Source organism: Oryzias melastigma, linkage group LG22 (genome assembly GCF_002922805.2).
Source record: "Oryzias melastigma strain HK-1 linkage group LG22, ASM292280v2, whole genome shotgun sequence".
NCBI classification, from domain to species: Eukaryota; Metazoa; Chordata; class Actinopteri; order Beloniformes; family Adrianichthyidae; genus Oryzias; species Oryzias melastigma.
The window spans coordinates 2,210,105-2,237,334 of NC_050533.1; the positions used below are offsets into that span (position 1 = coordinate 2,210,105).

The 27,230-nt window shown below is 42.8% G+C and overlaps 1 protein-coding gene and 2 long non-coding RNA genes across 5 annotated transcripts; 1 reads left to right on the forward strand and 2 right to left on the reverse strand.

Moving 5' to 3' along the window:
* Window positions 1–2,329: 2,329 nt before the first annotated feature.
* LOC118598023 lies at window positions 2,330–9,635 on the reverse strand. Of its 2 annotated transcripts, none has more exons than XR_004947068.1 (2): window positions 8,943–9,635; window positions 2,330–6,637 (listed from the first exon to the last, which is right to left on the reverse strand). It is a non-coding gene; the product is annotated as an uncharacterized LOC118598023 (long non-coding RNA). The 2 variants fall into 2 exon arrangements; XR_004947067.1 differs by having other exon boundaries at window positions 7,757–9,635.
* tyro3 (TYRO3 protein tyrosine kinase) lies at window positions 6,039–21,442 on the forward strand. The gene is made up of 19 exons (XM_024273712.2): window positions 6,039–6,316; window positions 11,427–11,610; window positions 11,891–11,991; window positions 12,064–12,234; window positions 14,197–14,283; window positions 14,355–14,470; window positions 14,539–14,716; window positions 15,130–15,272; window positions 15,344–15,482; window positions 15,572–15,695; window positions 15,885–15,979; window positions 16,967–17,062; window positions 17,242–17,322; window positions 18,301–18,393; window positions 18,462–18,583; window positions 18,665–18,774; window positions 18,996–19,155; window positions 19,314–19,450; window positions 20,824–21,442. Exons 1-19 carry the CDS (start codon window positions 6,253–6,255, stop codon window positions 21,215–21,217), a joined length of 2,595 nt encoding a protein of 864 aa, XP_024129480.1. The 5' UTR covers window positions 6,039–6,252; the 3' UTR covers window positions 21,218–21,442.
* Window positions 15,618–27,046, reverse strand: LOC112147467. 2 transcript variants are annotated; one of them, XR_004947066.1, is made up of 5 exons: window positions 26,915–27,046; window positions 22,439–22,557; window positions 17,234–17,315; window positions 15,863–17,141; window positions 15,618–15,748 (listed from the first exon to the last, which is right to left on the reverse strand). It is a non-coding gene; the product is annotated as an uncharacterized LOC112147467 (long non-coding RNA). The 2 variants fall into 2 exon arrangements; XR_002919456.2 differs by lacking the exon at window positions 26,915–27,046 and adding an exon at window positions 26,716–26,841.
* Between the last annotated feature and the right edge of the window lie 184 nt (window positions 27,047–27,230).

Consider the following 27,230-nt stretch of genomic DNA (forward strand, 5'->3'; position numbering starts at 1 on the left):
GAACATCCGTTCCGATGTCAAAATAAAACATTAAGCCAAACATACTGGATATTATCCTATAAATATTTTAACTAGTAAAATAAGATACATTTCTTTTAAAATATTATATAAATTACATCCTGCTAAATGTTTTGTCTTCCACAGATTCCAAAATTATATTGACTCCAGCTTTTTGGACAACAACATTTTGGACTGGTTTATTGACATTTCTGGAAAAACAAAATTTTCTTATTAGTATATGGTTGTTGGAGTTTTTTTTAAGAAATTGAACATAACAAGGTCTATGTACTTAATTAAAACATGTTTTTAATTTTTATTTCCATATACATCAATGTAAATATACCCACATTAAACATTCTTTAACTATTTGCATAACAAAAAATACATTGAACTTAAAAAAATAAAAAAATGCCACAAAAACTTGGAATTGATTTAAAATTATAATTTTGTTACACTCTGAACTTTTCCCCATTTTCATTATTTTTCAAAATTTATCCAAAATTTTATTTTTTTTCTTATTTTTTTTTTTAACATTTAATGATTTTCCTTTTTAACACATGGTAAATCGTGACAATATTTTATTGAAAAGGTCTGACATTGATTAGTTTAAATATCAAATAACGATCAGTTTTTTATTTTTTAAATAATTGTTGGTATTGCCTGATTATTAATCCCCAATGGAAGATTGTGGATGTTGTTTTTTAGCATCACTTCTAAAAGTTGGTAACCCATTATCATCTCAGCTTTAGAGTTAATTTTATTTTGATTTACTTTTTTAACCCCTCTGACATTTCTTTTGGAACATAGATGTAGGTTTACTGTGATATATTCATAACTGTATGTCATCAAAATGCTCTAGAAAAAAAAATTAAAAGTAAAGGAGGGTTGTCTTTACTTTGTCTCCCTCTGCCGTCCAACCGGAGAACTGCAGCCCGTCGTTCTCGTGAGAGTTTCAGTGTCTACGTTCCTGTGACGTCACAGCCTGAGAGGATCAACGCCTGTTTACAGTCCTCGGGGTCGGCACAGTCCTGGGGGCGGGATCAGCTTCATTTTAGCTCGTCTTCGTCGGTCAAACCGAACCCTTTTCATCAGAACCGCGAACCGGACCGAAGTTTTGACGCCTGTGACGTAAGTAAGTAAACGCGTGGACAGCTGTTGGTGGGGCGTGGGCGCCAGCCGGATGAAGACTCGTCTGGACTCTTGGATTCGGGACCTTTTGGGCCGAACCGCATTGGTGTCACGTGACCGTGGGGTCGTTATGGGAACCCGCTCGGAACCAACAGAGCTGTTTCTTCCTGAATGAACTGATGACGTTCAGGCAGATGTGGTTGTGCGGCACGCGCGTAAAAACCAAGCAGCTGCTTTTGGAACTAAAGAGGCTCTTCGCTAATCAAAGATCGTCTCTGAGGAGACTCAGACCTCCAGGAGAGGAACTTAGTTTGTTTAGTAAACGATGAAGAAGATGAGAGGAGCATCAGAACTGAGGATGTGTCACACCTACAGAAGACAAATCTCTGACATCCTCTGTTCTCTGAAGCCTCATCTTGTGGCTCCGCCCAGATCAATCAAACGTGAAGATAACATCCCTCTGAATAACATGAACACTCTTCAGTCGCACTTAGAAATCCTTGTTGTAAAGTAACTTACAGAGAGGTGTTCCTGCCATTAACTGTCTAATATTAAAGATATAAATAATAAATGTCAATGGTTCCTGCGGACAGTTGTAAGTGCTCTTCCATGACCAGCTCAGTGGTCGTTACTTTATATCATATGGAGTCAGAGTGTAGTAATGTTGAAAGTTATAATGGCATTCTGCTAGCTTTTGGACTATTTTGGCACTTATTAAGGTTTTTTTGGCTATACTAGAGTTTAGCTAATATTTCAGCCACAGGGTGGCTGTTTTGGCTAAATTAGAATTTTTAAAGTTTTTTAGGCTGATATGGAATTTAGCTAATCTTTCAGCTACATGCTAGTTGTTTTGGCTAACTTTTAAGCTAATTGGCATACAACTAATATTTTAGTTGGGTATCAGCTTCAGAATTTTCAGCTAATAGCTTGAGCGATTTCAGCTATCAGCTTCAGTGTTTTTAGCCTTCAATTTCAGCATGCTCAGCTGTCGTCACTAGCATTTTCGGCAGCCAAATTCAGCTTACAGCATTCACACTAGCATTATCACAAGTAATGCTATTTATCTGGGTTTTAGTTAGTTTAGAGATGGTTAAGATCTGTGCTTTACATCCAGTTTGGCTTTACCCGATTAGTCGACTAACCAGAAAAAATAATCAGTGATTAGTTGACTATTAAAATAGAAAAGTGAACCTGCTGGAAATCACTCTGGAGCTCATTTATTGCTAATAGAGACAGTTGTGTAGATGACAGCATCATCTGCATATAGATGGAACCCAACATTTGGCAATTGACTACCCAAGACGTTTGTCAGGCTTTTCAAAAACCAGATCTTTTGAAATGGTTTTTAGTTTGACTCAAACCCACTTGTGTGTTTTCTCCTCCTGCATGAAGGTCCTCCATCCTCTGTCTTTATTTCTTCAAAGGTCCAGGACCTTCTCTCTGGAGGAGGGGCGCTCTGAAGTGGTGGACATGAGCACCTCCCTGCTGCTGTAGACAAGGACAGGTTGAAGGTCCAGATGGGGAACAGCGCGCTCAAGTCTCACCTGGAGACCTCCCAGAAGACGGGGGTGTTCCAGCTGACGGCCAAGGGGCTGCAGGAGGTGAGCCAAGGGGGAGGGGGATGGAGATCCTCAGATGGTCAACTTTAGAGGCCAACTGTGATCCGATCTACACATAGTTTTGAAACACAAGCAGCAAAACCACCAGAACCCACAAAAAGCACAGTCTACACGATCATCAGGTTCTCTGGATCAAACTGTGATCAGAATATGACTGTCACATTCAAAGGGTTTGCTGGTTCCTCTGACCTGTGATCAAGTGGGTCACTTATCCACCAAGCTCCACAAAACCTCAGGGATCCAGAACCCGATACATCTAAGCCTCAATTTCCACCAGACTCATAAATTCTGAAGTTCTCTGCGTCGTTCTGAGTGTCCATGACGTGTTCTTCTGTCTGATCCGATTCAGTTTCCAGAGGAACTGCAGAGACTCACAGCCAACCTAAGAACCGTAGATCTGTCGGGTAACAAGATCGAGGCTCTTCCTGCTTCCATCGGAAATTTCCTGCAGCTGAAGAGTCTGACTCTGAACTCCAACCGGCTGAGTGAGTTCCGGACTGTCCGTCACGGTTCCTTCTGTCCTTCCGTCTTCTAACACCCGCCTCGTCTTTGTCTCCAGCCGCTCTTCCCAGTGAGATGGGGAAGCTGAAGAAGCTGGAGACCCTCTGCCTGAGCGGGAACCGGATCGAGCGGCTACCTCCTACTCTGGGTCAGCTCAAAGCTCTGCGGACCCTCAACCTGTCCGGGAACCAGATCTCTGAGTTCCCCTTGGGACTGGGAACGCTGCGTCAGCTGGACATGCTGGATCTGTCCCGTAACCACATTCACAGCGTCCCGCCGGAGGTGTCGGATCTGCAGGCCATCGAGATCAACCTGAACCAGAACCAGGTCTGTCTCCTTGAGTATCCCAGGGGTTTCTCTGGACTTAAGAACTTCCTAACAAAACTGTTTTCCAGATCTCGGGTCTGTCCCCGGAGATATCGCGGTGTCCCCGTCTGAAGGTCCTCCGTCTGGAGGAGAACTGTCTGGAGCTGAACTCCATCCCTCATGCCATCCTGAGCGACTCTCAGGTGTCGCTGCTCTCTGTGGAGGGAAACCTGTTCGAGGTGAAGAACCTCAGAGAACTCGAGGGATATGAGAAGGTCGGTCCACCGTCCACTAGTTCCTCCCGTCTCCGTCTACCGGTTCCTAACGCTTCTCTGTTTGTCCTCAGTACATGGAACGATTCACGGCCACCAAGAAGAAGTTTGCCTGAAGCTCCGCCCATCTCCACCTGCAGGCAGAACCAGCTCCAGTTTAACAGCTTCTCACCTTTATCGGTCGTTCAGTGACGGACGAAAGCATTAAACCTCCAGGCAGCAGATCACACCGTAGACAGGAATGCTTTAGAACCCAGCAGAACCTCGGGAGTGGGGAAACTAGAGGTGCACACGGAACCAGGAGAAACGGCGTTGGGTTCTGTGGTAGTCGGGATGTTGAAGAACGCAGGTTCTGCAGACTCACCTGTGGCGAGGCTGTCGGCTTCCTGTGGGTTCGGTTCTGGTTAAAGTAAGCACTGAAGCCTGCTGTTCGGGCTGGACTTCGGTCTGCCTGAAGGTTCTGGTTTGACCTGTGCCGGAGCAGAACACTCACTACGTATTTACTAGAACCAACAGGAGTTTTTGCATACGCATCTTAAATCTGTGAGACCTTCGAACTCCTCGGCTCAGAGGAGGTGCTCTTCACACGGATCTCCTTCTGAGGTTCAGCTGTCTCTCTTCTGGATGTGGTCCAGATCTTCTGATGTTTTTTTGGTTTTGAACTCCACTTTTCTGTCATTTCCTGCTTTAACCTTTTAGCCGGGTAAATGAAGGGACTGTTCCTGCTGGTTTTAGAGCTGCATTAAAGATGAGTGCATGATAACCTGACCGCTGCTCAGTGATTATTCTCAGAAGTTCTGAGGAAACTCAGGTTCTCCACATCTGGTTCCGCTGTGGCTCGGCCAGAAAAGTCAAGCATCAGATGAACTTCAGCTTTATGGAAATCCAAAATATTCCTGTCGTTCTCTGATTGAACAAGATGTTTCTGAGCTGAAAAACAAATGTTCTCAAATATAAATGAGTTTAGATATCTGCACAGAAACGCTCATATATTTGTCTTTTACATTTATTCATTTACAAACAAACATGAATAACAAACAAAATTGGTAAATGTGGAGGTAACGTCAAAAATAAAAGCAACAAGCTCCTCCCCCTTACACCCCTCACTTAAAAAAATCATTTAAAAAGAAAAAACACATTTTATTTCCATAGCAACCACTTTATATTTCAGTCGCCTGGGTCTGATGCACAGATATATGTAATTTTTAAAAGTATTGACAAAAGTATATTTTTGGATTTCCTTAGCAACAGAGGTTTTTTGTTAGCCACACCCACATTCCTTATATGTTTATACCGTATGTTATATCTTTTTGTTCAGTTTGACTTAACGATTCACTTATTTTATTTTCAAAATATTCCTGTAAAAAATATGCAAGCAGTGGAGGGTAACGCTACTTTTGAGAGCTCACCATACTGACGCTCTTGGAGTGAGTCTTTGAGTTTGTGTTGTGAAGGGTTTTGATACCAAATGAAGGGTTTTTTTCTACTTTTACACTGTGTTACATGAAGGTTTTTTTTTCATAGCTTGTTACTAACAAATTGACTGAATGAATTGTTATATTAACCCACATGGAGCTCCAAACCAGTGGAAATCAGTTAACCTTCAAAAACCTTATAAGTAGTTTTCCACTGAAAAATCAAAGCTATAAATGACCTTTTTAGCAGGAGCAGGAACATGGACACGACCACTCAAGACGTAGGTTTGGTGAATATGACCATTTAAGGTATTTAAGACCATGGTGGGTTCAACTGTCCTGACAAACATTGACCTGCAGCTAGTGCTACCCATGACCCGACTCGAGGACAATATTTGTGGAGTCCATTTTACAGGATTTTGTCTTTCATGGGACAGTACGAGTCTGGTCCAACTTTTTATCAAAATGACTAAATTCTTATTTTTTGGTCACTTTCTTCCTCATCAATGGAAAAGTTTCTCTCAAAGTTGTAAAAAGAAAGAAAAATAACTAAAACAATCTGCTCCTTTGGTCCAGGACAGCAGCAGAACTGAATACATTTTAAAGTAAATGTAAAAATAAAGCAGAGAAAAAAGTTAAATATGTGTTTAAATACTTAAATATATTCATACTTAAGAACAAAAACAAAACATGTCAGCTTTATTTGTGTTTTTAATGCCATTTTGCTGTTTTTTGATTCTGAATCAGCACTTTCGAAACAGGAAGTGATCGAAGGTTCGCCCCGCCTTCAATGATGACGAGCCGGCTAACCCCTCCCCCGCTCAGAGGTCGCCCCGCCCCGCTGCTCCCGGGTGGGTGACGTGAGCGAAGCCCCCCTCATTTTTCGACGTGGTACCGGTTCTGCTCTGATGGTTCCGTTCCTGTGGGACCATGGCACTTTGGTAACGGTGGACCGGACCGAACCGAGCCGACCCTCGCTCGGTCACGTGAGCGCGGCTCTGAGGCGTGAAGATGAGGCTGCTGCTGTGGAGCCTGGTGGTGTGCTTGCGGGCTCCGGCGGGGATCTGCGGCGGCGGTGAGTGCGGGAGAGGGGGGCTGTGACCCAACAGAACTTTTTTCTGAAAAGTCAGAACTTTAAGGAAGCCAGAGCAGCAGAACCAGATCCTAGAACCGGTCTGATGAGAGCATTAGCGTGACAATAGAGGTGTGAAAACTTTTTAGACAGGGGAGGGGGGGCGCTGCAGGACACAAACAACCCCCACCCCGCACCGACCTGCTGACCCCCCCTCCAGCAGAGGGATTACCCCACCGGAGGGGGTGTGGGGGGCACCTGCTCAAAACACAAACAAGCAGGAATTCCTTCTGGGTCAGGAACCGACTCAGGCGGGTCTGGATTCTGTTGGGACAAAAACAAACTGAACTTTAGAAACAAAAAGAAAATAGAAACAAAAATAAAACAACTTTTGATGATCTAGAACAGTTTCCTCCACCAGAACCCCAACCTGTGAAAACCGACCAGTCATTCTAGACAAGGGGACAAAATCCAAAACACACCTTAGGTCACGGGCGAACAGGACAAACATTTATTGAACTAAGATTTTAGAACTTAAAAACTAACTTTTTAACATAATTACGAACTAGATAAATACCATTACCTGTGATAATGCTAGTGTGAATGCTGTAAGCTAAATTTGGCTGCTGAAGATGCTAGTGCTGCTGAAAACGCTGAAATTGATAGCTGAAAATGCTGAAGTTGACAGCTAAAAATGCTGAAGCTGATAACTGAAAACGCTGAAGTTGATAGCTAAAAATGCTGAAGCTGATAGCTAAAAACGCTGAAGCTGATAGCTAAAAACGCTGAAGTTGATAGCTAAAAATGCTAAAGACAATAGCTGAAAACCCTGAAGCTAATAGGTGAAAATGCTGAAGTTGACAGCTAAAACCGCTGAAGCTAATAGCTTAAAATGCTGAAGCTGATAGCCACTGAAGTATTAGTTAAATGTGAAATTAGCCTAGAAAACATAAAAAAAGAAAACTTATGTTAGCCAAAACAGCTAGTATGTAGCTGAAAAGATAGCTAGATGTCAAAATAGCCTAAAAAACTGAAAAAGCCTAAATTAGCGAAAACAGCTAGCATGTAGCTGAAATATTAGCTAAGCTCCAAAACAACATAAACAAATCTTAGTAAATTCCAAAATAGTCCAAAAAAGCTAGCAGAATGCCAATTTTTAAAACTTTAAAACCATAACGTCTTAACATAATTATGAATAATCAAAAGCAGGAAAATTATTACAGAATAAATCAACTTAAAACTTAAATAGCTTTCAATATTTTACTTTCCATAAAAATATATTTTGTCAAAATTTTACAAGTTAAAAATAAGCACAAAATAATCAAATGATCTGGAGGGCCAGATCCGGCCCCCGGGCCTTGACTTTGACCCACATGTTCTAGAACCTCAGGTCTGGTGGTCCCACAGCTCTGAACAGAACCGCCCCTTTAACATCAAACCCACCTGTTCACAGGTGAACTTTCACCTCAAACTTTGTTGATCTAAACAGGACTGTCACGTTTGGATCATAAAGTTCAGTGTTCTATTTAACAGGTCTAACAGGTCTTTGAGGGACTCGCTAGAGTCCAAAGACTCTCTGACGTTAAGGAACCAGGTGTGAACAGGTGACAGGAGTGATTAAAAACCTGCTGCTGTGGAGGATTTCATGACTTCACGATTGCCTGAACCTTTGATCAGGGCTCGTCCAGTACTGTTGAGCAACTCTATTTTAAATGAAATATTTTCACAATAAATCACCTGTTCTGAATAGTTCTCTGAGATATCTGGAGCTGTGTGGGGCCGGTACTGACCCGACTCTTTTATCGCCAGTACATTTCTATTCATCCAAATTAATCTCATTTGGGGAAGAAAAATTGTTTTCAAATATTTAAAGGTTTAAGTAAAAATAGTTTGATGAATCTTTAAGTTTATTTATGCTCACCTGCTTCCAAAGATTGTATCTGCAAACAGATGAAGGCTCCTTTGTTTATATTTTTGATTAAAATGACACGGTTTTGGCTTTTGAAAGCGGTTTTGGCTTTGATCTGGAAGTTCATCTCCTTTTAAAGTCTTTGATCATAAATTCAGGTTCTTTACTGGTTTTCATGAGGTTCTGTTTGGGTCAATGAGTCAGTTTCTGGTGCAGAAATCACCTGATCACAGATGGTACCTGGGCTTCTCAGGTGCAGGTTCTGTCTGGTTCTGTGCGTAACACTGATGAAGCTAACACGAACTCTGATGTGAGGAACCTGCACCTGCTGTGCTGTGTGTTACTTAAAAAGTTAAAAAAAAAATGATCACATGAAAAAAGAAAATATTTTAGAGATGTAGCTTTAAATTAGTGGAGCGGACTTCTAAATAAGTTTATCAAAAACTAGCTCCTGAAGCCTCTGAATCTTTTGAAGCTCTGTCTTTCTGCCTCTGTCTTCCTGTGGGAAATAAAAGTTAACATATTCTGCTTTTGAGCTGCTTCCAGACAAAACTGGGTCAAGTTAGAACTTCAGAACCCACTGAGACTGATCTGTTGCATCAGCTGCCTCTAGAGGGCGCTACAGAATCTGAGAAAATCTACTGTTGAGAGTTTTCAAAAATGTTGCTGAAGTAGTAGACTGCAGAGCGCGTGTGATGTCACCCATAGAAATTGTCTTACCTCCGGCTCCAGTGAAACGAAGCCAAATCACCCGCCATTTTTCCACAATATGGGCGCTGCCTTTTGGAGCCAGTCGACAATTAGACGTTTCTCTGGCAACTACTGAGTGAGCTTGTTTGAAGTCCACACCCCTTCTACTGAAAGCGGTTCAGGAGAATCTGTCAATCAAATGTTGTAGGTGAGGCTAGTGGGCACCACATGCATTTACTGAGGCATCTGATTGGTTAGTTTATAACTTGAATAACTTGCGATAAAGAAAAAAATGTAATGAAAAAAAATAGGAAGATGTTTAAAAAAAAGGTACCAGAGCTACCGTCTCCGAACCAGGAAGTACTTCTGTTTAGAGTGCCAGGAGGGCGGGGATATACAGTCTATGTGTAGAGTCAAAGTAGTCGAATACTACGTCTTGAGACCTCTTTGGTAGGGTGTACTTGATTTTTGACGGCACAGAACCTTAATGAACCAAACCATTCGCAGAATAGATGTTCCAGACAGTTGCAGACCCGGTTTGGTTCTGTTGGTTCTTTCTGAGCTTGCAGGGAGTTCGGGCCATTGATATAAATGTAGATGGACAAAACAAACCTGTGACATCACTGATAGAAAATGCCTTACCTCGGGTTCCAACAAAATGAAGTCACCAATGCAGTCACCATTTTTCCGTGGTACGGATATCATCCGATTTTGCCATTTTTGGACCAGAGGACATTAGTAAGCAGTGATTGGTCCGAGAATCTGTCAATCAAAGGTTTCAAACGTTTTAGGTGGGGGCCAGAGCGAACGACAAGCACTTATTGAGGCATCTGATTGGCCAGTTTATAACTTATATATTGAAAAAAAATAGTTTTAGCAAGAACATGTTACAAAGAAACACCAGAGCAAGAATGAGTATTCTAAAAACATAACAGCAGAATTTTTCAGTAGAAGTCTATGGGATCCTGGCTTCCAGGGACCAGTGGGTACTTCCTGTTTGGAATGGGAGGGGGGGATGGGATGATCAGTCCAGTTCTCTCTATATACTGTCTATGGTTTAGACCCCAGTGTTGCTCTTTAGCATTGAAGTGATGCTGGCTGCTTGTTAGCTGCTGCTGAGCAACTGGAGACCCCAGCAGACTGTTAATGAGGGAGGGGGCAAAGAAAACTGCAGCCCACCCCCACAGGGAAAAACAAAACAAAACAGGGCCGAAGTTCTTTATCCACAAAAACAGCGTGACAGAGAGCAGGGAAGAACACAAATATGGCGTGTTGGTCTCAGACTGTTTGTGTTCTTATACTAGCTGAGTTGACCAGACGACCAGAACTGGATCAAGCTGGAGATGAGAGGTCCAGATCTGTTTTTGGTTCTGTTCCTCCAAATGAAGGAACTCCTTTGAATATTTGCTATCATAGAAAGTAGAGCTGCCACGATTACTCGACTAATCGACGATTAAAATAGTCGACGACTAATTTATTAGTTGATTACTCGTTAATTTATATTATATGGAGTCAGAGTGTAGTAAAGTTGAAAGTTATAATTGCATTATGGTAGCTTTTTGGGCTATTTTGGAGTTTAGCTAATATTTCAGCTACATGCTAGCTTTTCTGGCTCATTTAGGCTTTTTGTTTGGTTTTGTTTTTTAGGCTTTTTTAGAGTTTAGATATTTTTTCAGCTGTATACTAGCTACTTTTGAAAATTTAAGCTTTTTGTTTTTTAGGCCAATTTAGAGGTTAGCTAATATTTCAGCTGCGAGCTAACTGTTTTGGCCAACTTAGGCCCTTTTTTTCATTTTTTTGGATAATTTGACATTTAACTAATATTTTAGCTGGCTATCAACTTCAACATTTATCAGCTTCAGCGTTTTTAGCTATCAATTTCAGCATCTTCAGCGGTCAAATTCGGCTTACAGCATTCACAGTAGCATTATCACAGGTAATGTTATATATCTTTTAGTTAGTTTAAAGCTAATGATAGTTAATATGTGTGCTTTACATTCAGTTTGCGATTAGTCGACAAATCAGAAAATATAATCAGTGATTAGTCGACTATTAAAATAATAGTTTGTGTCGCCACTAATAGAAAGTCATAAACTGTCCTCAGTGCTTCTCCTGAGATGATAAAGACCTTCAGCTGGTCAAACTCTGCCTTGACCCGGTTCTGGCAGAACCATCGTCCCTTCTCATAATCTGACTTTTTGTCTTGTTTTAATTTTCTTTCTTGTTCTTCGGAGCTCTTTGCAGCTAACAGAGTCTTGGTTTTGAAGGATTCAATGGACCTTGGTGGTTCTGAATGTTCTGACCCGTTCTAGTCAAGAATAAAGACACGAGTGTATTACAATGTCAGAGGAGGAGCAGTTGCTCCTTCAGACTTCTGATTGATCTTGGTTCTGTACAGCATGATGTCATCTGCGTAGAGCCATGACTTCATCTCTTCTCGTCTGTCTCAGGTCATCGGCTGATGTCACTGTCTCTGTGGTTTGGTCTTAACTCCTCCTCCTCCTCCTCCTGCAGGTGTGGTCTTCACCAAACACCCGACCAATCAGACGGTGTCTCAGGGGAAGGAGGTGCGGCTGGGGTGCGCCGTGGAGGGCGTGAGCGAGCCGGACATCACATGGATGAAGGACGGAGAGAAGCTGTACAGCACCGACCAGGTGTTCCTCACCCTGGGGGAGCAGCACTGGGAGACATCCCACAGGTACCGAAGCATCTTCGTCATCCGTTTGTGTCTGGGAGAGGCGGTTCGGTCCGGTTGGAGGTCTTGGTCTGCTAGCTAGAGAACTTAAACATCTCCTCTTCCTCACCTATTTTGTTTTTGTTGCCACTCCTGAAGTTGAAGCTCAGGATGGTGGTCCTGGCTTTGATGTTTAAACCAAACCAGATCCACTTTTTTCAGCACCTGGAGCTGAAGAACCGCTGAGAGGTCCTGGTTTGACTTGGCTCAGTGCAGGTTCTGACTCTCTGTTCTCCGGTTCCAGCGTGAAGTCGGTCCAGCAGCAGGATGCGGGTCAGTACTGGTGTGAGGTGGAGTTCCATGGTCTGACCTTCTCCTCCAGACCGGCCTGGATCACCGTGGAAGGTGAGAGTTCTAGGAGCCTCTGCTGGGACCTCCTTCTCCTCGTGCTCCCTCCTCATTCTGTCTTCTCGGCAGGAGTCCCTCACTTCATCCAGGAGCCCCAGGATGTGGCCACGTTCCCCAACACCCCCTTCAACCTGTCCTGTGCTGCCGTCGGCCCCCCCGAGCCCGTGGAGGTGCAGTGGTGGCTGGGAGGAGTCAGGGAGGAGGAATCCAGACTGTCCCCGTCTGCCCTCCACATTCCCGGTGAGTCTGTGGAATCATGGGAGTTGTAGGAGGTTTCTGATGAGAGCCAGAGGGGTCAGGTGGGGTTTAATAGTAATTTTTGAAAAATTTGGAGTTTACTTAATATCTTAGCAACACGCTAACGTTTTTGGCTAATTTTTTATCTACTGGAGATTTTTAGCTTCTTAGAGTTTAGCTAATATTTTAGCCACATGCTAACGTTTTTTGCTAATTTGTTATCTACTGGGGTTTTTATAGGCTAATTTGGGGTTCAGCTTCTATTTTAGCAATAGGCTAATGTTTTTAACTAATTTGGTTTACTGAGGAATTTTAGGCTATTTTGGAGTTTAGCTAGTATTTAAGCTTTTTTGGCTAATTTGGAGCTTAGCTCATATTTAAGCAACAAACTAAATATTTTTTGCTAAATTGGCATGTATTAGGGATTTTTAAGCAACTTTACTACAATTTTTCAGAAATTTATGTGAACTTCAGTGCTCTTTCATAGTACAAAATTTCCAAATTTAACATTTTGCAAATAGCTTTTGCATTTTCAGCAATTAAAGTAAAATGTTTTACAATTTTCACCAAAAAGCTTCAGCATTTTCTGTGCCCACTTTCAGCAAAAAGCATTCACACTAGCATTATCGCAGGTAATGCAACTTTTCTAGTTTGATTTTCCTTTCCTTTTAAAAAATCCTTTTCTGTGTGTATTGGCAAGAGTCAGGCGATACGATATGTTTTCCGATACATGTCTCACAATACGATAAGTATCGCAATATCCCTAGACTGTACCAAAGCATTTTTCCACTTGAGAGGTCGACTTAGAAAAAAACTCTACCTGAATATTAATACACCTTTCATTGTAATAGTTAATTATAATTTATTCAACAATCACAAAGTTATCTGTTCTAATTGTATCTCATGTTCAAGTTGCTTTTATAAACAAATTCATGCTGCCTTTCTTTTGGTAAATTAATTAAGAAATATTGTTTGTCTGGTTTCCTCAATAAAATGTTTTTCATTATAAGAAAAAAAAAGATTAAAGTTCCTTAACCAATAAGATTATAATAGTATGATTAAGAAATTTGAACAGTTCAGGAGACTGAACAGGATGGAAGTAAGAGGCTGAAGGACGCTCAGAAATAATTGCATTTTAAATCGATAAAAGTATCAATATTGTGATACATCAGCAAATCGATTTTCCCCTACACGCCGAATTTCCTAATATTTCATTGAAAGTTTGACCTGTTTTATTTAAAACTGTCTTAAACAAATACAATTTTAAAAGTTGTTAATGTATAATTGAATTTATACTGAATTAAATATGGATTTCTCTGAAGTGGATTTTGACAGAAATTGATCCGAGTCAGCATGATTTTAGATGAATGAATGAAGGTTGGATGTTTCACAGAAGAACAAACAACTTTCCGGCTGGTTGATCTTCTCAAATAAATGCTTGACACTTAATTTAAAGCTGGATCAGAACCTGCTTAGGTAATATTTTTAACCTCAAATTTGATAGAATTCAACCAATAAGAGTCCCTGACTCCTCTTAGCCCCGCCCCCCAGGGCTTCAAGTGTCCTTAAATGTTAAAAAAAACTCAACCAAATAATATCTCCTGGTCTTCTTTGGGGTTCTGAAATGGATCGGCCCAAAGATCTGAGGTTCTGAGGTCTAAACAAAGTCGGTATCATGTCATGAACATGTGAGTTCTGGATTCGAACCGGACCTGCTGCTCGAATCTAAACCAGGTCACCAGTTCAGGTTTAAAATGCAGAGGAGCTTCATGGAGCAGAACCTGGTCTGACAGAAGGTCTTTGGTTCCTTCAGAACCTGGTGATCCAGACGTCACACACATGCAAACGCACACTTCTGCTCTGACACACAAAGTTTCCCATCAGAAAGTCTTGTTGAACCAACTTTTACAGACTTCAGATCCCACAATGCACCTGGAGGTTGAGTCTGAACTCCTGTGTGTGCAGGTGTGAACAGCAGCATGAAGTTCTACTGCGAAGCAAAAAACGCTCGCGGGATTTCCGTCTCCAGGACCGGAACCGCCTACATCAAAGGTGAGTCCATAACTAAGCTGTGATTGGAGTAAAGCTTTGTGGGGGCGGAGCTTGATCCCTATGTTTATCAGTGTTGCCAGAAGCACCGGTTGACCTGCAGGTCATCTGGATGACGGACAGCAACGTGACGTTGTCGTGGAAACCAGGATTCTCGGGTCACTCCGAGCTTTCCACCTGCAACGTTCAGGTAACGCCCCCGCCTGCAGGTGTGCCGGACTTTGCAGGAGCTGCTCTGAAACTCCTCCTCTCGCTCAGGTGGTGAAGAGCAAAGGCCACAGGGGGGACCTCCAGCAGGAGGTGCAGGTTCCTCCTCACCTTCACGTGCTCTCGTTTCTACGGAGCCACTCCAACTACAGCGCCCGCGTGTCCTGCGTGAACGAGGTGGGGGCGTCGCCGTTCTCCCCGTGGCTGCACTTCAGCACACCTGAGTCAGGTGAGAGCAGGAGTCTCCCATGAAGCTCTACGGAAACTGCTGAAGGAAACGAGGTGGATCTGAGACTTCGATGTCCAAACGTCACAGTTCTGCCAGTCCTGGAAATAAACGCTTGGGTTAAAACCGGCGGTGCTGTGAGAACCGAGTGTTTCAGGCACAAACAGAAGCCGTGTTGATCGGTAAACAGAGCCGGCTCTGCTCCCCGCGCTGCTGGTCCAGCTGGACCTGCTCCAGCAGATTCCAGACCTCCCCGTACAATCACCTTTTGTCTGTGGCCTCAATTCCTGTGAAAGGCTGCCAGCGGCGCCTGCAGCGCCCCCTGCAGGACAGCACGGTCCACTGACCCGGTGCTGACCCACATTCAGATTCTGATGGACGCGTGGCTGAGGCTTGGATGTGTGATCCGTCCGCAGTGCCGTCGGCGCCGCCCCGGAACCTGAGCTTTGATCTGTTGGAGCGTCACCTCAGTCTACGGTGGGCGGAGCTTCAGGAGGAGGAGCTGCAGGGGAAGTTGCAGGCCTACAAGCTGCAGTGGATTCTGGGAGGAGAGCTTCAGGTGATCAGTCAGGAGGTTCTGACACACTGAGAGCGAATCAATTGTTCTGATCCAAAATGTTCTGTATTTAGGAGCCGCTGCTGTTCAAACAGAACCATGCACAGCTGTCGGGGGCGGGGCGCTTTTTTAACGCCTCCTTCCAGGTGTCGGCGTGCACCTCGGTGGGCTGTGGACCTTGGAGCACCCCGGTGCTGGTTCTGCCCGCCTCAGGTAACTCTCAGATGGGTTTCGTGCCGGGCCTCATGGGACCGTGGGTCACGGTGTGATGCGTTCACTGACTCCTGATGCTGATCCCACAGTTCAGGTCCAGGCGCAGCGCAGCCACATCTGGGTCGGCCTGCTGCTCGGCCTGCTGGTGGCCGTCGTGGTCGGCCTGCTGCTAACCACCGTCGCTCGGCGCCGAGAAAAGGAGACGCATTTCGGGTATGAAGCCCCAGAGGAATCACAGTTGGTCAGGAAACCAAATTCAATCCAGTCTGAGAAGTCAAACAAAACATCTGATCAGAACTTAGCTGAAGAAATTCAGAATTAATCCAAACTTTCATCCGGACATGTAGAAAAGTGCAGCCTGACGGAACCAAACGTCTAACCTGATGGAGTCTCTGTTTTCAGGTCAGCCTTCAAGGATCCCGGTCCTGAGAGCTCGGTCTTCTTCACGGCGGCTCGGTCGTTCAACAGAAACGCCAGCGACACGCAGGAGTCCACCTGTGAGTGTCAGCTCCACCAGCTCTGTTCTACTTGAGCATTACTGCGAGGTCACTTAAACGTATCTACATTTTTTTTTAAAGACTTTTTAATTTTTAAATCTATGTTAATGCACGTGTAACTAAAAAAATGTAGCAACAGAATAAAATTAAATTTTAGGCACAGCTCACAAGTGAGTTGTGCTATTTTTAGAAGAGACCTGCAGGCAACTTGTGTGGTCGTTGGGGGGCAACGTGGTGCCCATGGGCACCAAGTTGGTGACCCCAAAGTCAGAGTCAGACATTTAGCTTTGGATGCACTTCAAATCCATGCCGGCAATGTGCATCCTGCTGGCACATAAATATGTGGGAATAACATCCGGCTTTATTTAGTCTGGAAATTATTGGTAACAAATTCACATGATTGTTTGCACAGTTTCAGAAGACTGTTAGGACCGCGGAGCCATCAGAAGCTGCCTCTGCCAGGTCAAACACTGTCCTGTAGCTGTTCGGAGACGAGGTTCTGCCAAGTCTGCGATCACACCCGATCAGCACCCTCCCCTGGTCGCAGACACGAAGCTACAGTCCGGCTGCTCTGCTCAGAGACAGTTCGCTCCCACAGAGCAGCCAGCCGGTCCCGTTTGTTCACTAAACGCTCCTCTGGAGCTCCACGCCGTCTAACCCCAACATAGAATCAATGACCCACAATCGGAATGAGTTGTTTGCTTGCACCACAATCAGATCAACAATTGATATAACCCACCTATCTCGACTGGAAGGGAATTTTGATCCAGATGAGTCTGATCAGATCAGAGTTTTCCGACTGCCGTGTTTCCATTTTTATTCCGATTACTTGTGTTCATGTAAAAGGAGCGGTTCTGCAGTTTAACAAGAACAAGCCTTTTTGTTTTACTGAACTCAAAAGGTAAATTTTCCAAACAGTGATAAGATGGATGAATGGATGGATGGTTTGGGTGTTTTTAATGGTTGTGTCTCTTTGTCTCCCTCCAGTGGACAGTCTGTGCATCAACAGCGAGCTGAAGAACAAACTCCAGGACGTTCTGATTCCAGAGAACCTTCTGACTCTGGGCCACATGCTGGGCAAAGGTAAATGTGATCTTCATCAGAACTCCTCTTCATCAGCTTCAGAGCAATAACCGCTCATTCTTTCAGTGATAAATAAAACCTGATGGAGAAAAAAAACCATCTAAATCACACTAATACACGCTTTTACACTTGAAAGATCTGGATAATCTGATTTCGTTACTGTGTTTTTACCTGTACAGGTGAGTTTGGTTCCGTGCGCGAAGCTGTCCTGAAGAGTCAAGACTCCACGATCCAGAAGGTGGCGGTTAAAGTGCTGAAGAGTGAGTAATAAATCATGAATGACTGAATTGTATGTGTAGCCCCTCAGATTTGGCTTCATAGATAAACTGAAGAGTTCTTTTAAAAGTCCAGGTCCTGCAGAACTTGGTGCTGATGTCCTTCTAGCCATATACTATTTTAAAATCCTCATTTTGTGGATTTGCTTTTACAAGATAGAACTTTTAAATTAAAACAAAACCAATGAAGGATGTGTCATTAACCCTTTAATACCTGGGGCGTCGCTGGTGACGCTTAACTCAAAATCTTTAACATACGGTAACGTTGCTTTAATGTTGTTTTACACATTTTGAGTCATCAGTAGTGCTGCCACAAACGATTATTTTAATAGTCGACTAATCGCAGATTATTTTTTCCGATTAGTCGACTAATCGGGTCATTCACAAACTCGATGTAAAGCACACATCTTAACCATCATTAGCTTTAAACGAACTAAAAAGTAGATATATAACATTACCTGCGATAATGCTAGTGTGAATGCTGTAAACTGAATTTGGCCCCTGAAGATGCTAATGCTGATAGCTGAAGATGCTGAAATTGATGGCTGAAAACAAAAGCTGATAGCCAGCTAAAATATAAGTTTAAAGTCAAATTAGCCTAAAAAAATGAACAAAGCCTAAATTAGTCAAAACCGTTAGCATGCAGCAAAAATACTAGCTAAACTCCAAAATAGCCTAAAAATCTGAAAAATCCAAATTTAGCCACAATATCTAGCATGTAGCTCAAATATTAGCTCCAAAATAGCCTAAAAATCCTTAATAAATGCCAAAATAGTCCGAAAAGCTAGCATGATTATAACTTTTAACTTTACTACACTGCAACTCGATATAATATAAAGTAACGACTAATCGACTATTAAATTGGTCGTCGACTATTTTAATAATCGATTAGTCGACTAATCTTGGCAGCCCTTGTCTTCAGAGAAGCTCTTACATCTTGTTTGTTGTGCGCACGTTCTCCAGCGGACATCACCTCATCAGGTGACATCGAACAGTGTCTGAAGGAGGCGGCCTACATGAAGGACTTCCACCATCCCAACGTCATCCAGCTCATTGGTAAGAAAGTCCCACACATGCACACACACGTGCACAGAGTGTGATTGACAGGCTTTGCTGTCCGTCAGGTGTGAGTCTCCACCGGCGTCCTGGCCAGCGTCTGCCCATACCCATGGTGGTTCTTCCGTTCATGAAGCACGGAGATCTGCACACCTTCCTGCTGCTGTCTCGACTGGGAGACCAGCCCTTTGTAAGGAGGAGAGAGTCAGAACTGGATCAGGACCACTAAGACCAGATGCCTGAAGGACTAACAGAACTTTCTGTCCTTCAGGACCTTCCCCAGCAGACTCTGGTCCAGTTCATGCTGGACATCTCCAAAGGGATGGAGTACCTCAGTAGCAAGAACATCATCCACAGAGACCTTGCTGCCCGCAACTGCATGTGAGTGAACCGTCTCTGAGGTTCTGAGCAGAACCTTGTGTCTGGGTGAACTAGAACCTGAAGATGTTGAGTAGCAGCTGGTTCTGATGGACCTGCAGTCCGCTTGATTTGAGTGTCTTTAGGTAGAAATGTTCTTTAGTTTGTGGAAGCATCTGTTTCTCAGGTTAAAGGTCACGACCTCAGGAAGAACAGACTCATAAACGTGCGTTTGTGTGTTCCAGGTTACATGAGAACATGGTGGTGTGCGTCGCCGACTTTGGACTCTCCAAGAAGATCTACAGTGGAGATTATTACCGGCAGGGCTCCGTGTCCAAGCTGCCCGTCAAGTGGATCGCTCTGGAGAGTCTGGCTGACAACGTCTACACAACGCAGAGCGACGTGGTACACAAACACACACCGACTCTTCTGTGCTTGTGGGGACTGATCCTTGCTAACCTCAACCAGCAAAGCTGTGTTGATACCACACAAACACACAACAACACACTCATCTGGGGTTTCAAGATGCTCAAACTTGACTTTCATCTGTGTGTTTGTGTCAGTGGGCGTTCGGAGTGACCATGTGGGAGATCATGACTCGCGGTCAAACTCCATATCCTGGAGTGGAAAACTCTGAGATCTACGAGTTTCTGATCAAAGGAGAGAGGCTGAAGAAACCTTCAGACTGCAGAGACGACATGTGAGTCGGTAACACAACAACTGCTCACTGCAGGTTCATGGCTCTCGTGTCACCGTGGTAACACTCAAATGTGAAAATCGTATCCTGCGAACACGGGACATGTAGAGGATTTTAGAGAACCTGAAACAGCACAGCTTGTTCAGAACATACGGGCCAAACTAGAACACGCTAAGAACCACGTGATCGACCTTAACCTGAAGGTTAGCAGCTTGTGTGTCCTCTTAAACCGTGGAGATGAGGAGGATTGTCTGAAGAAATTAGATTGAAGATGATGTGTTTGAAAAAACACTGAAATCACATTTCAATCCGGACAGAACCAGGACTCTTCCTCGTCACGGGTTCTGATCTTCAGGTTAGCCTCATTTCCGCAGAGCGGTACGGTACAGTTTAGAATGATCCAGGCACTACAGGTGACCATTTCCAGTGGAAGTTAGATTGTCCTGGAGCATGTGTGGTGTCGACCGATTTCGTAGCTTTATGTCAAAGTAGTGCGACTACAGCAAAAGCAAAGCTATCAACGACAACAATAGAGGTCATCCAGAAGCTTAATTTTTTCTGGTTGGCTTTTGGTACAAAAAAGAAATCATGTTTGGAGAAGATTGCAGGCAACGAAGAGGAATGCAGCCAAATAAAGCGAGAAAAGGTGTGGCTTTGGGAGTTTAATTTGTTGTAATGACCTCCCGCCAATCAATGGGTTTCATTATGTGACAACAGTAGCTCCGCCCTAACCATTCTGTTTCATTTTTTTGGAGCTAAAACCTATGGAGGCCCAAAAACAATATGATGCAGTGGGGTACATCCTATTTTATAATGGAAACGCTCAAAATACCGGAACACACAGTACTGTCAGGCTGCACGGTGGCACAGTGGTTAGTGGGAAAGCACAGGTTCAAGTCCCAGCTGGGGGACCTGATACAGAATCACCATCTGGGGGACTTTTCTGTGTGGAGTTTGTATGTTCTCCCCGTGCACGCGTGGTTTTTCTCCGGCTTCCTCCCACCGTCCAAAAGCATGCTTCATAGGTTAATTGGTGACTCTAAATTGTTCCTAGGCGTGAATGCAAATATGTATGAGTGTGTGATTGTGGCCCTGGAATCCTGTCCAGAGTGTACCCTGCCTTCCCTCACAAGTTGCCGGGTTAGGCTCCGGGACCCCTGTGATCCCAAAAGGGACAAATCGGATCGGGAAGATGGAAGGATGGACCGTACTGTATCATACTGTACCATACCGCTTAGTGGAAGCGAGGCTCTGGCGTCTATGTTAGTTGACCTCACGACCGGTGTGCCGTAGGTCTAATCACCTCTCAAGAGATCAGGTTTGGTTGTGGTTAGTGGGCGGAGCTCTCCATGACTGTGGATCTTCTTCTCTTGCAGATATGAGATCATGCACAGCTGCTGGAGTCCTGTCCCAAAGTGCCGCCCCAGCTTCCAACAGTTGGTCAGCCAGCTGGAGGCGCTGCACCTCAATCTTTCCCCCCGCCCTCCTCCAAAGGAACCTTTACTCTATGTGAACCTTGAGGGGGAGGAGAGTGGCGCGGATGCAGGGGGAGGAGCTTGGACCCCGGACGCTGAGGTGGAAGCAGAGTCTTGCAGCTGGCGCGTCCCGTGGCAGCAGGTGGAGGAGACGGACTGGCTGATGCCTGTATCGGGGACCACGCTCGCCATCGGAGGAGACTACAGGTACATCATCGGACCACAAGGCGCCCCCGGGGATGACGAGACAGCGGGGGACGTCCAGGATGAAGAAGACACAGTTATTAACCTGTGACATGGACTAACGAGTCCCGCCTCCTCCTGCTCCTAACCCCTGATTGGACGCTAATTTTGTAGCGCAGGTAACATCAGGTGGATGGAAACACATGGGTCAACCTTCTGACAGTCAGGATCAAACTGACTGGTTCTGATCAGCCACTTTTGGTCTACTTTGACGGGTCAATGAGACCGAACTACAAACTGTTTTAACCTTTTTCTAATAAACAGTAAATAACTAGCAGCTTCTTCTCAGCTGGTTCAAACCTACTGGATCTAGTTAATCAAACATCTGATTGACTAACCCGTGTTCATGAACTTGGACTGTTAGAGCTGGTATGACCTTTCTTTCCTGAGGAACATTTCCGCTACATGACTGATGGAATGTGGCGGGAATGTCAGCAGGAATGTTTCAGCGACTCATTTCCTCTCATGATTTTATTTTGAAAGTCGGGGGAATGGTTATAAGTGGTCCATGTTGGACTGGGGTGTGATTGGGAGGGACAGGAATCTGCATGCTTCTCTTTGAGCGGGTTCTACCGCTGCCTGCAGTTCACCTGCTGAGACAGGTGACCTCACAGGTGAGCACAGACCACATTCAGACATCTTCCACGGAGGGTCAGGATCTGACGTACAGCCTGACAAAGAAGTATTGGACCAGGAAAATGAATTGGTCTAAATTTACCATCTTCAGGTGATGGGATCTTGTTTTACCCATCATGCAATTCCCGGGGCTGTTGTGGGACCAAAAGCTGTTTCTGTATTTTAGAATTGATGTGATGTTGATTTGACAGGACTCAGTGGTCAGACGGAGACTGATGCAGACGATGCCTTAATTGATCTGTTCAGACAAATGATGAACTGATTAATTGACAGACTGAAGACAGGACTGTAAACTCAGGGCTTTATCAAGGTGGTAAGGAAGAGAAAAATAAGCAAAATCCTATGTTAAAAATAAATATCAGCAGAGGAAAATCAATTAAAATAAAAGCATTTCAAAATATGTAAAATATTAAGTTTGTTTATGCTTTTTTTCCTTGCATGGTTTTAATTTCTGTTTTTACGTTGCGTTAATTTGTTGATATCACTTGAGAAGGTCTTTACAAATTAAAGGTTGTCATCTTAAACTGAGAAACTGGATTAAACCACATCAGGTTGAAAATGATTAAATCAAACCTGTAGCAGCTCTGACCTTCAGCCTAACATCCAGCATCAGATGGAGGCGGGACTTGAAACCCACCTGTTCATGTCATGTGACAAACGCTCCACCTTCCTCTCCCTTCTACATTCTTGTCAGCACTCATGGACATGGCTGAGCCCTTTGTTATCCAGTGTGCCTCACTTTCTTCAGATCTTGATCTGATGAACATTCAAGCAGAAACAAGTTGTTAAACGCTAGCTGCTGTCAGATCTTGGAGGCCCCGCCTCTTGCATAGGGCTCCGCCCTCTGAAAATATTCACTTTAGTTGGCAAAAGCTCTCAAGTGATTAAGCTTACATTTTCTTCAAATGGATTTCAAGATTGTTAAAGCTTTTTCTTTCTGTTCAGGAAGGCTGTTTTCTTACAGGTGGACTTACCTTCCTCTGATGAAACTCGCATGTTTAAAGTGTCTTCATGGGGTGTTCATTAGTATACATTTTGAACCTGTCCTTATCAAAATTCTGCTCATATTTCTAGATGTTCTTAAAAAAATACCAGTTTATAAGCTCTACTTTAGTGACATTTGTGACAAGTAACAGCAGAAAAACCAAGCGCCATCCTTCCATTCAGAGTTGGACTCAAAAATATAACTGTTGCAGTTCCTCAAAAGACCACTGGAGGCAGGTTCCGTGAGGAAGCGATTTCTCTACTATCACGTTAAAAAGGAGGACAAAAATATGCACGAAATGAGGAAACCTAACAATGTGCGATATTAGAGATCAATACTGCAATGATGATATGACTTGTGATACATGAACAAAAGGCAAAACAACTAATACATTATTTCCATTTCACTGAAACGGTTTTATTTAAATAACAGTCAATATAACTTAAATTTTACTCCAAATGACCTTTGTCTACATAGGATATCCAACAAAAAAGGGATCCATCTAATTGGTGAAATGCGCAAAAGGCTCAATTTAATTTATTAATACTTCAAGTTGCCATAAGATTGTTTTAGCATGTGTATACATTTATCACAATTGATTCTGTTTTTTGCAATACCTAAATGACAAAAGCTGAAATCGTGATGATAAATTTGCGGTTTATTGTAAAGGCCTAGTCCAAACATAATTTATGATGCTTTATGTGCATATTTAGGGTATATTTGCAAGACTGGCTCAGCTTTTTGACCCAACAAAGCTTGAAACTTCACTTCACTTTCACCCAACTGTTATTTCTGAAATGTTGGAAGACAAAACTGATGAATGTTTCAATCCAACTTTGGTTTTATGTCATCCAGAAACTAATGGGCGACATTTGAGATTCTCCATCTTGTCTAAACATGTTTGTCAGAAAACAATGAACCTGTTATACGACTATTTTCTTTAGATGCAAAACAACCATGAAATAAGTTGCAAAACCTTCGAATTTTTTTCCAGGTTGAAAAAACATTTCTTTTATTTCTGACAGAACGTTAAGCAGGGATTTATGGAAAGTCAAGATGATTAAAAAAACACAAAAGAACAGAAAAAGGCCGTTGGGATTCATAAAAGCAGGTTTGATGGTTTTACAATCCATCTTTCCACACAACAAATAGCAACTTTTTCATTTTTAATAAATCAACAGCAGCAGCTGTCAGATCTCAGAAACATCCACCTGCTAGGAACTGTACAAGGAACACGAAGAGCGTCTGCCTTCTAATCTCTCTATCAAGGAACAACGATAAACCGTCTAACTTCAACAAATACAATAGTTTTGTCTGTGACATTTTGGTGCTAATTAGATTTACTCATCTAGAAGTGAAATGCACTACTCGGTTTAACTTGGAGAAACCACCTCACTGTTCCAACTGCTAAAGCCTTGTTTCCAGTGAGCGATCCGGTTCGGTATTCTAAAGCATTTCGATTGTAAAATGGACCCATTAAACAGTACTGAACCGTACCTGCTGGGGTGCCCCCATTAATGTTAGCTCTATTATAAAGGTGGAACAGAATGGTTGGGGCGGGGCCGCTGCAGCCACCCATTGATTGTCAAATAGTGATGACAACATTAGAAAGCACCAGTATAGCGCTAAGCTAGCTTTTCCGTGTTCCCCTTTACGGCGATATTCTTCAATCTTTCATTCAAACATTAAATTCCTGTTATACACGATGTACCAAAAGTAAAGAAATAAAAAGACAAGCTGCTGGATAAACTCCATTGTTGTTGCTTTTTCTAGCTGTCCCACTACAATGACACGCTAGCGGTTAACACCACTTATGCACAGTGACAACAATTTGCTCAGAGGAAGCGAGGCTTCACTGAATGGAAACGCTCACCAGGATTAACTGGACCCTACTGTACCACTCTTAACCGGACTAGCCCATACCGCGCAGTGGAAATGAGGCTTCAAGAGCTGACGTGGAACAGTTATATCAACATTAGGGCTGGGTATCGGTTATGATTTCCAGAAACGATTTGTTTTGATTCAACAGAGTCTGGATCGATTCAATTCCGATTTTTTACGATTCCTCAATTCAATTTGAATATACAAATTTGTTTAGAAATACATTGATAATCTACTATATAATTTGAATATATGTATATTAATCCGATTCAGTTTACAAATTGTAAAATTTATTAGTAAAATAATTGTTATCAAATATTTCCTTAAAAGAGTTTGGAAAAATTCATGCCTGTGAGTAAATAAAAATGTTCAATTAGTCTGCAATGTATGTCTAGGTCGACCGAGTGCTAGCATTAGCCGCCCTGCAGATCATATTCTGCTAATCACTTGGCTGCTGGCGGAACCCAGATTTACTGATCCATCTATAAAGTGGAAGAAAGGGTTTGGGAAGCAGACTGATTTGTCAATGGCATATCAAATTAAATCTGAACAACAGATCATTGTTTTCCATAAGAACCTTAAACTGTATAAAGATAGTAGTTGTGTTATTGTGTCTACAGACTGCACCATCCTCTCCCTAGCCTAATTCAGATATGAACAATTCTTTTAAGGTTCAATACAGAAATTGACAATAGCTCATTTCAGCTTCCTTTCCTCTCATTGTTCTGAGCATGGATTGAACCCAAAACGCTGCAGCTGGTCTGCAGGTTCTCTACCCTTTAGCTGTTTTTTGGTTTCTTCAACACCAATTCAGATTATTTTATCATCTCCTCAGTGGTCTGCAGTTCTAGGTCTTTAAAAACTCTTATGAAGCTGTCCCTCTTTTTTAAGTTGACTCCTAATTTTGTCACTTCTTTAGTCACAATAAAATAAAGAGGTAGGACTGCAGTTTCATACTGTTCTTTTTCGCTCCAAGTTCTTTTGATGTGAAATTTGAGTTTTTCGGGAAGATTTTTAACAGATCTGACCCAATCAAACAAAAAGACCCAGAGTTCAGAATTAGATGCTCACAGAACTGCTTGGTCTTTTTCCATAAAACAATTCACTCTGCGTATGTGCTTAATGTGATGTATGTGTTGAATTTATTGATAAAAATGGCCCACAGCAGCCAGAACTGACAGCTTTGTCTCAGTTTTTGGTCAAATTTCCAAACTCCTGAAACAAAAAAGGCTCATTAACAAAATAAATAAATAAAATCAGATTATATCCAATGAAAAACGATGATTTAAAAAATATGAAATAAAAATTTAACTGGTCTTGGACTCCAAAGGAACAATTCTCGTAAAAAAAAATAAAATAAATAAACAATTTATACAAGTTTCATAAAAATTAAACCAGTTGTAAACAATAGCTGTGTTTCCATTACACATATGCACAAAACTTTATCAAAATCCTAGAAATATATACAAAAAATTACAATTACACTGTCTCCATTAAATCATAATTATGCGAAACACAAACATGCAATTATCATGCGATAGATTATTCAAAAACATGGCGACGAATGATTTACAGCAGAAGCATTTGAATTTCTGCCACAGCACTACAACTCAACATTATCAAAAGAGACGTCAGCATCTTTTTGCAAGCTACGTGGGAGTGGCTACAGATGAAGAGATTCTGGGATGGTTTTACAACAATTCTGCACGACACGCACAATTTTTGATGATACAGTGGGATCTTTTGTAGCGCCCAATGCTAAACGTTGTATCCAGCTGTCAGTCATCAACTCATTTTATTGGTAAAAAAAAAAGAAAAAAAAAAAGATTTCTATTGCAGTTTTGCAAAAAAAAAATAATTTCAAAAAATACTCTTAAAGCGCATTAACTTTTTCTGGGAAATATATATATATATTAATGTAGTGTTTCCATTAGGCTAGTTTATGAGCGTGAATTCAATCTCCTCTTTAGACAATAGAAACGTAGCTATTGTGTTTTCCTCCAGTGTAAACCATTAGAGATAAATGGGGAAAAAGAAGAAAAAAGTACCTGGCAATCAACAGGCAAATGTGTTTCACTGAGTTCGGTTTGTTTTTTAGCTTGTAGTTTCGATTTTCAGAACCGTATTTCTACAGATGAGCGGGTGTAGCCGTTAGCGTCGCATTATGACTCAATGCGAATATTCGAATTGATCGTAAAGTATGAGCATGCGCGCCGCAAGCAAAATCGCGACCTTATCGGTTCTTACCGAACTTTCTTGCCTTCTTTTGTCCCTGTCGCATACACGCGCTTAAAAAAGCGGTTCGGTTCTGACTTGATTCCTTTGAGTCATCTAGTTTCCTAGCATTCCAACATCCCTGTCTGACCCGGTCAAAGGTTCGATCCGCGTGACGGATTCGGTTCGGCCCAATTCTTTTCAGTGGTCAGGAGCCGCCATGACCGCGGCGCAGCTCGGCACGTCTCCGTCCGGCGCCCACAACATGGCGGACCTAACTGGGCCTGCGACGATACCGTGATCTAAGACCGAGCTGAACCCGGTCGCGAACCCTTCCCATGTAACAATT

Bases quoted from the DNA above. Each gene is read 5' to 3' on its own strand.
- tyro3 (XM_024273712.2), top strand. From the start codon at position 6,253: ATGAGGCTGCTGCTGTGGAGCCTGGTGGTGTGCTTGCGGGCTCCGGCG. The intron at 6,317-11,426 runs GTGAGTGCGGGA...CTCCTCCTGCAG, and splicing joins GGCGGGGATCTGCGGCGGCG to GTGTGGTCTTCACCAAACAC. The intron at 19,451-20,823 runs GTGAGTCGGTAA...CTTCTCTTGCAG, and splicing joins TCAGACTGCAGAGACGACAT to ATATGAGATCATGCACAGCT.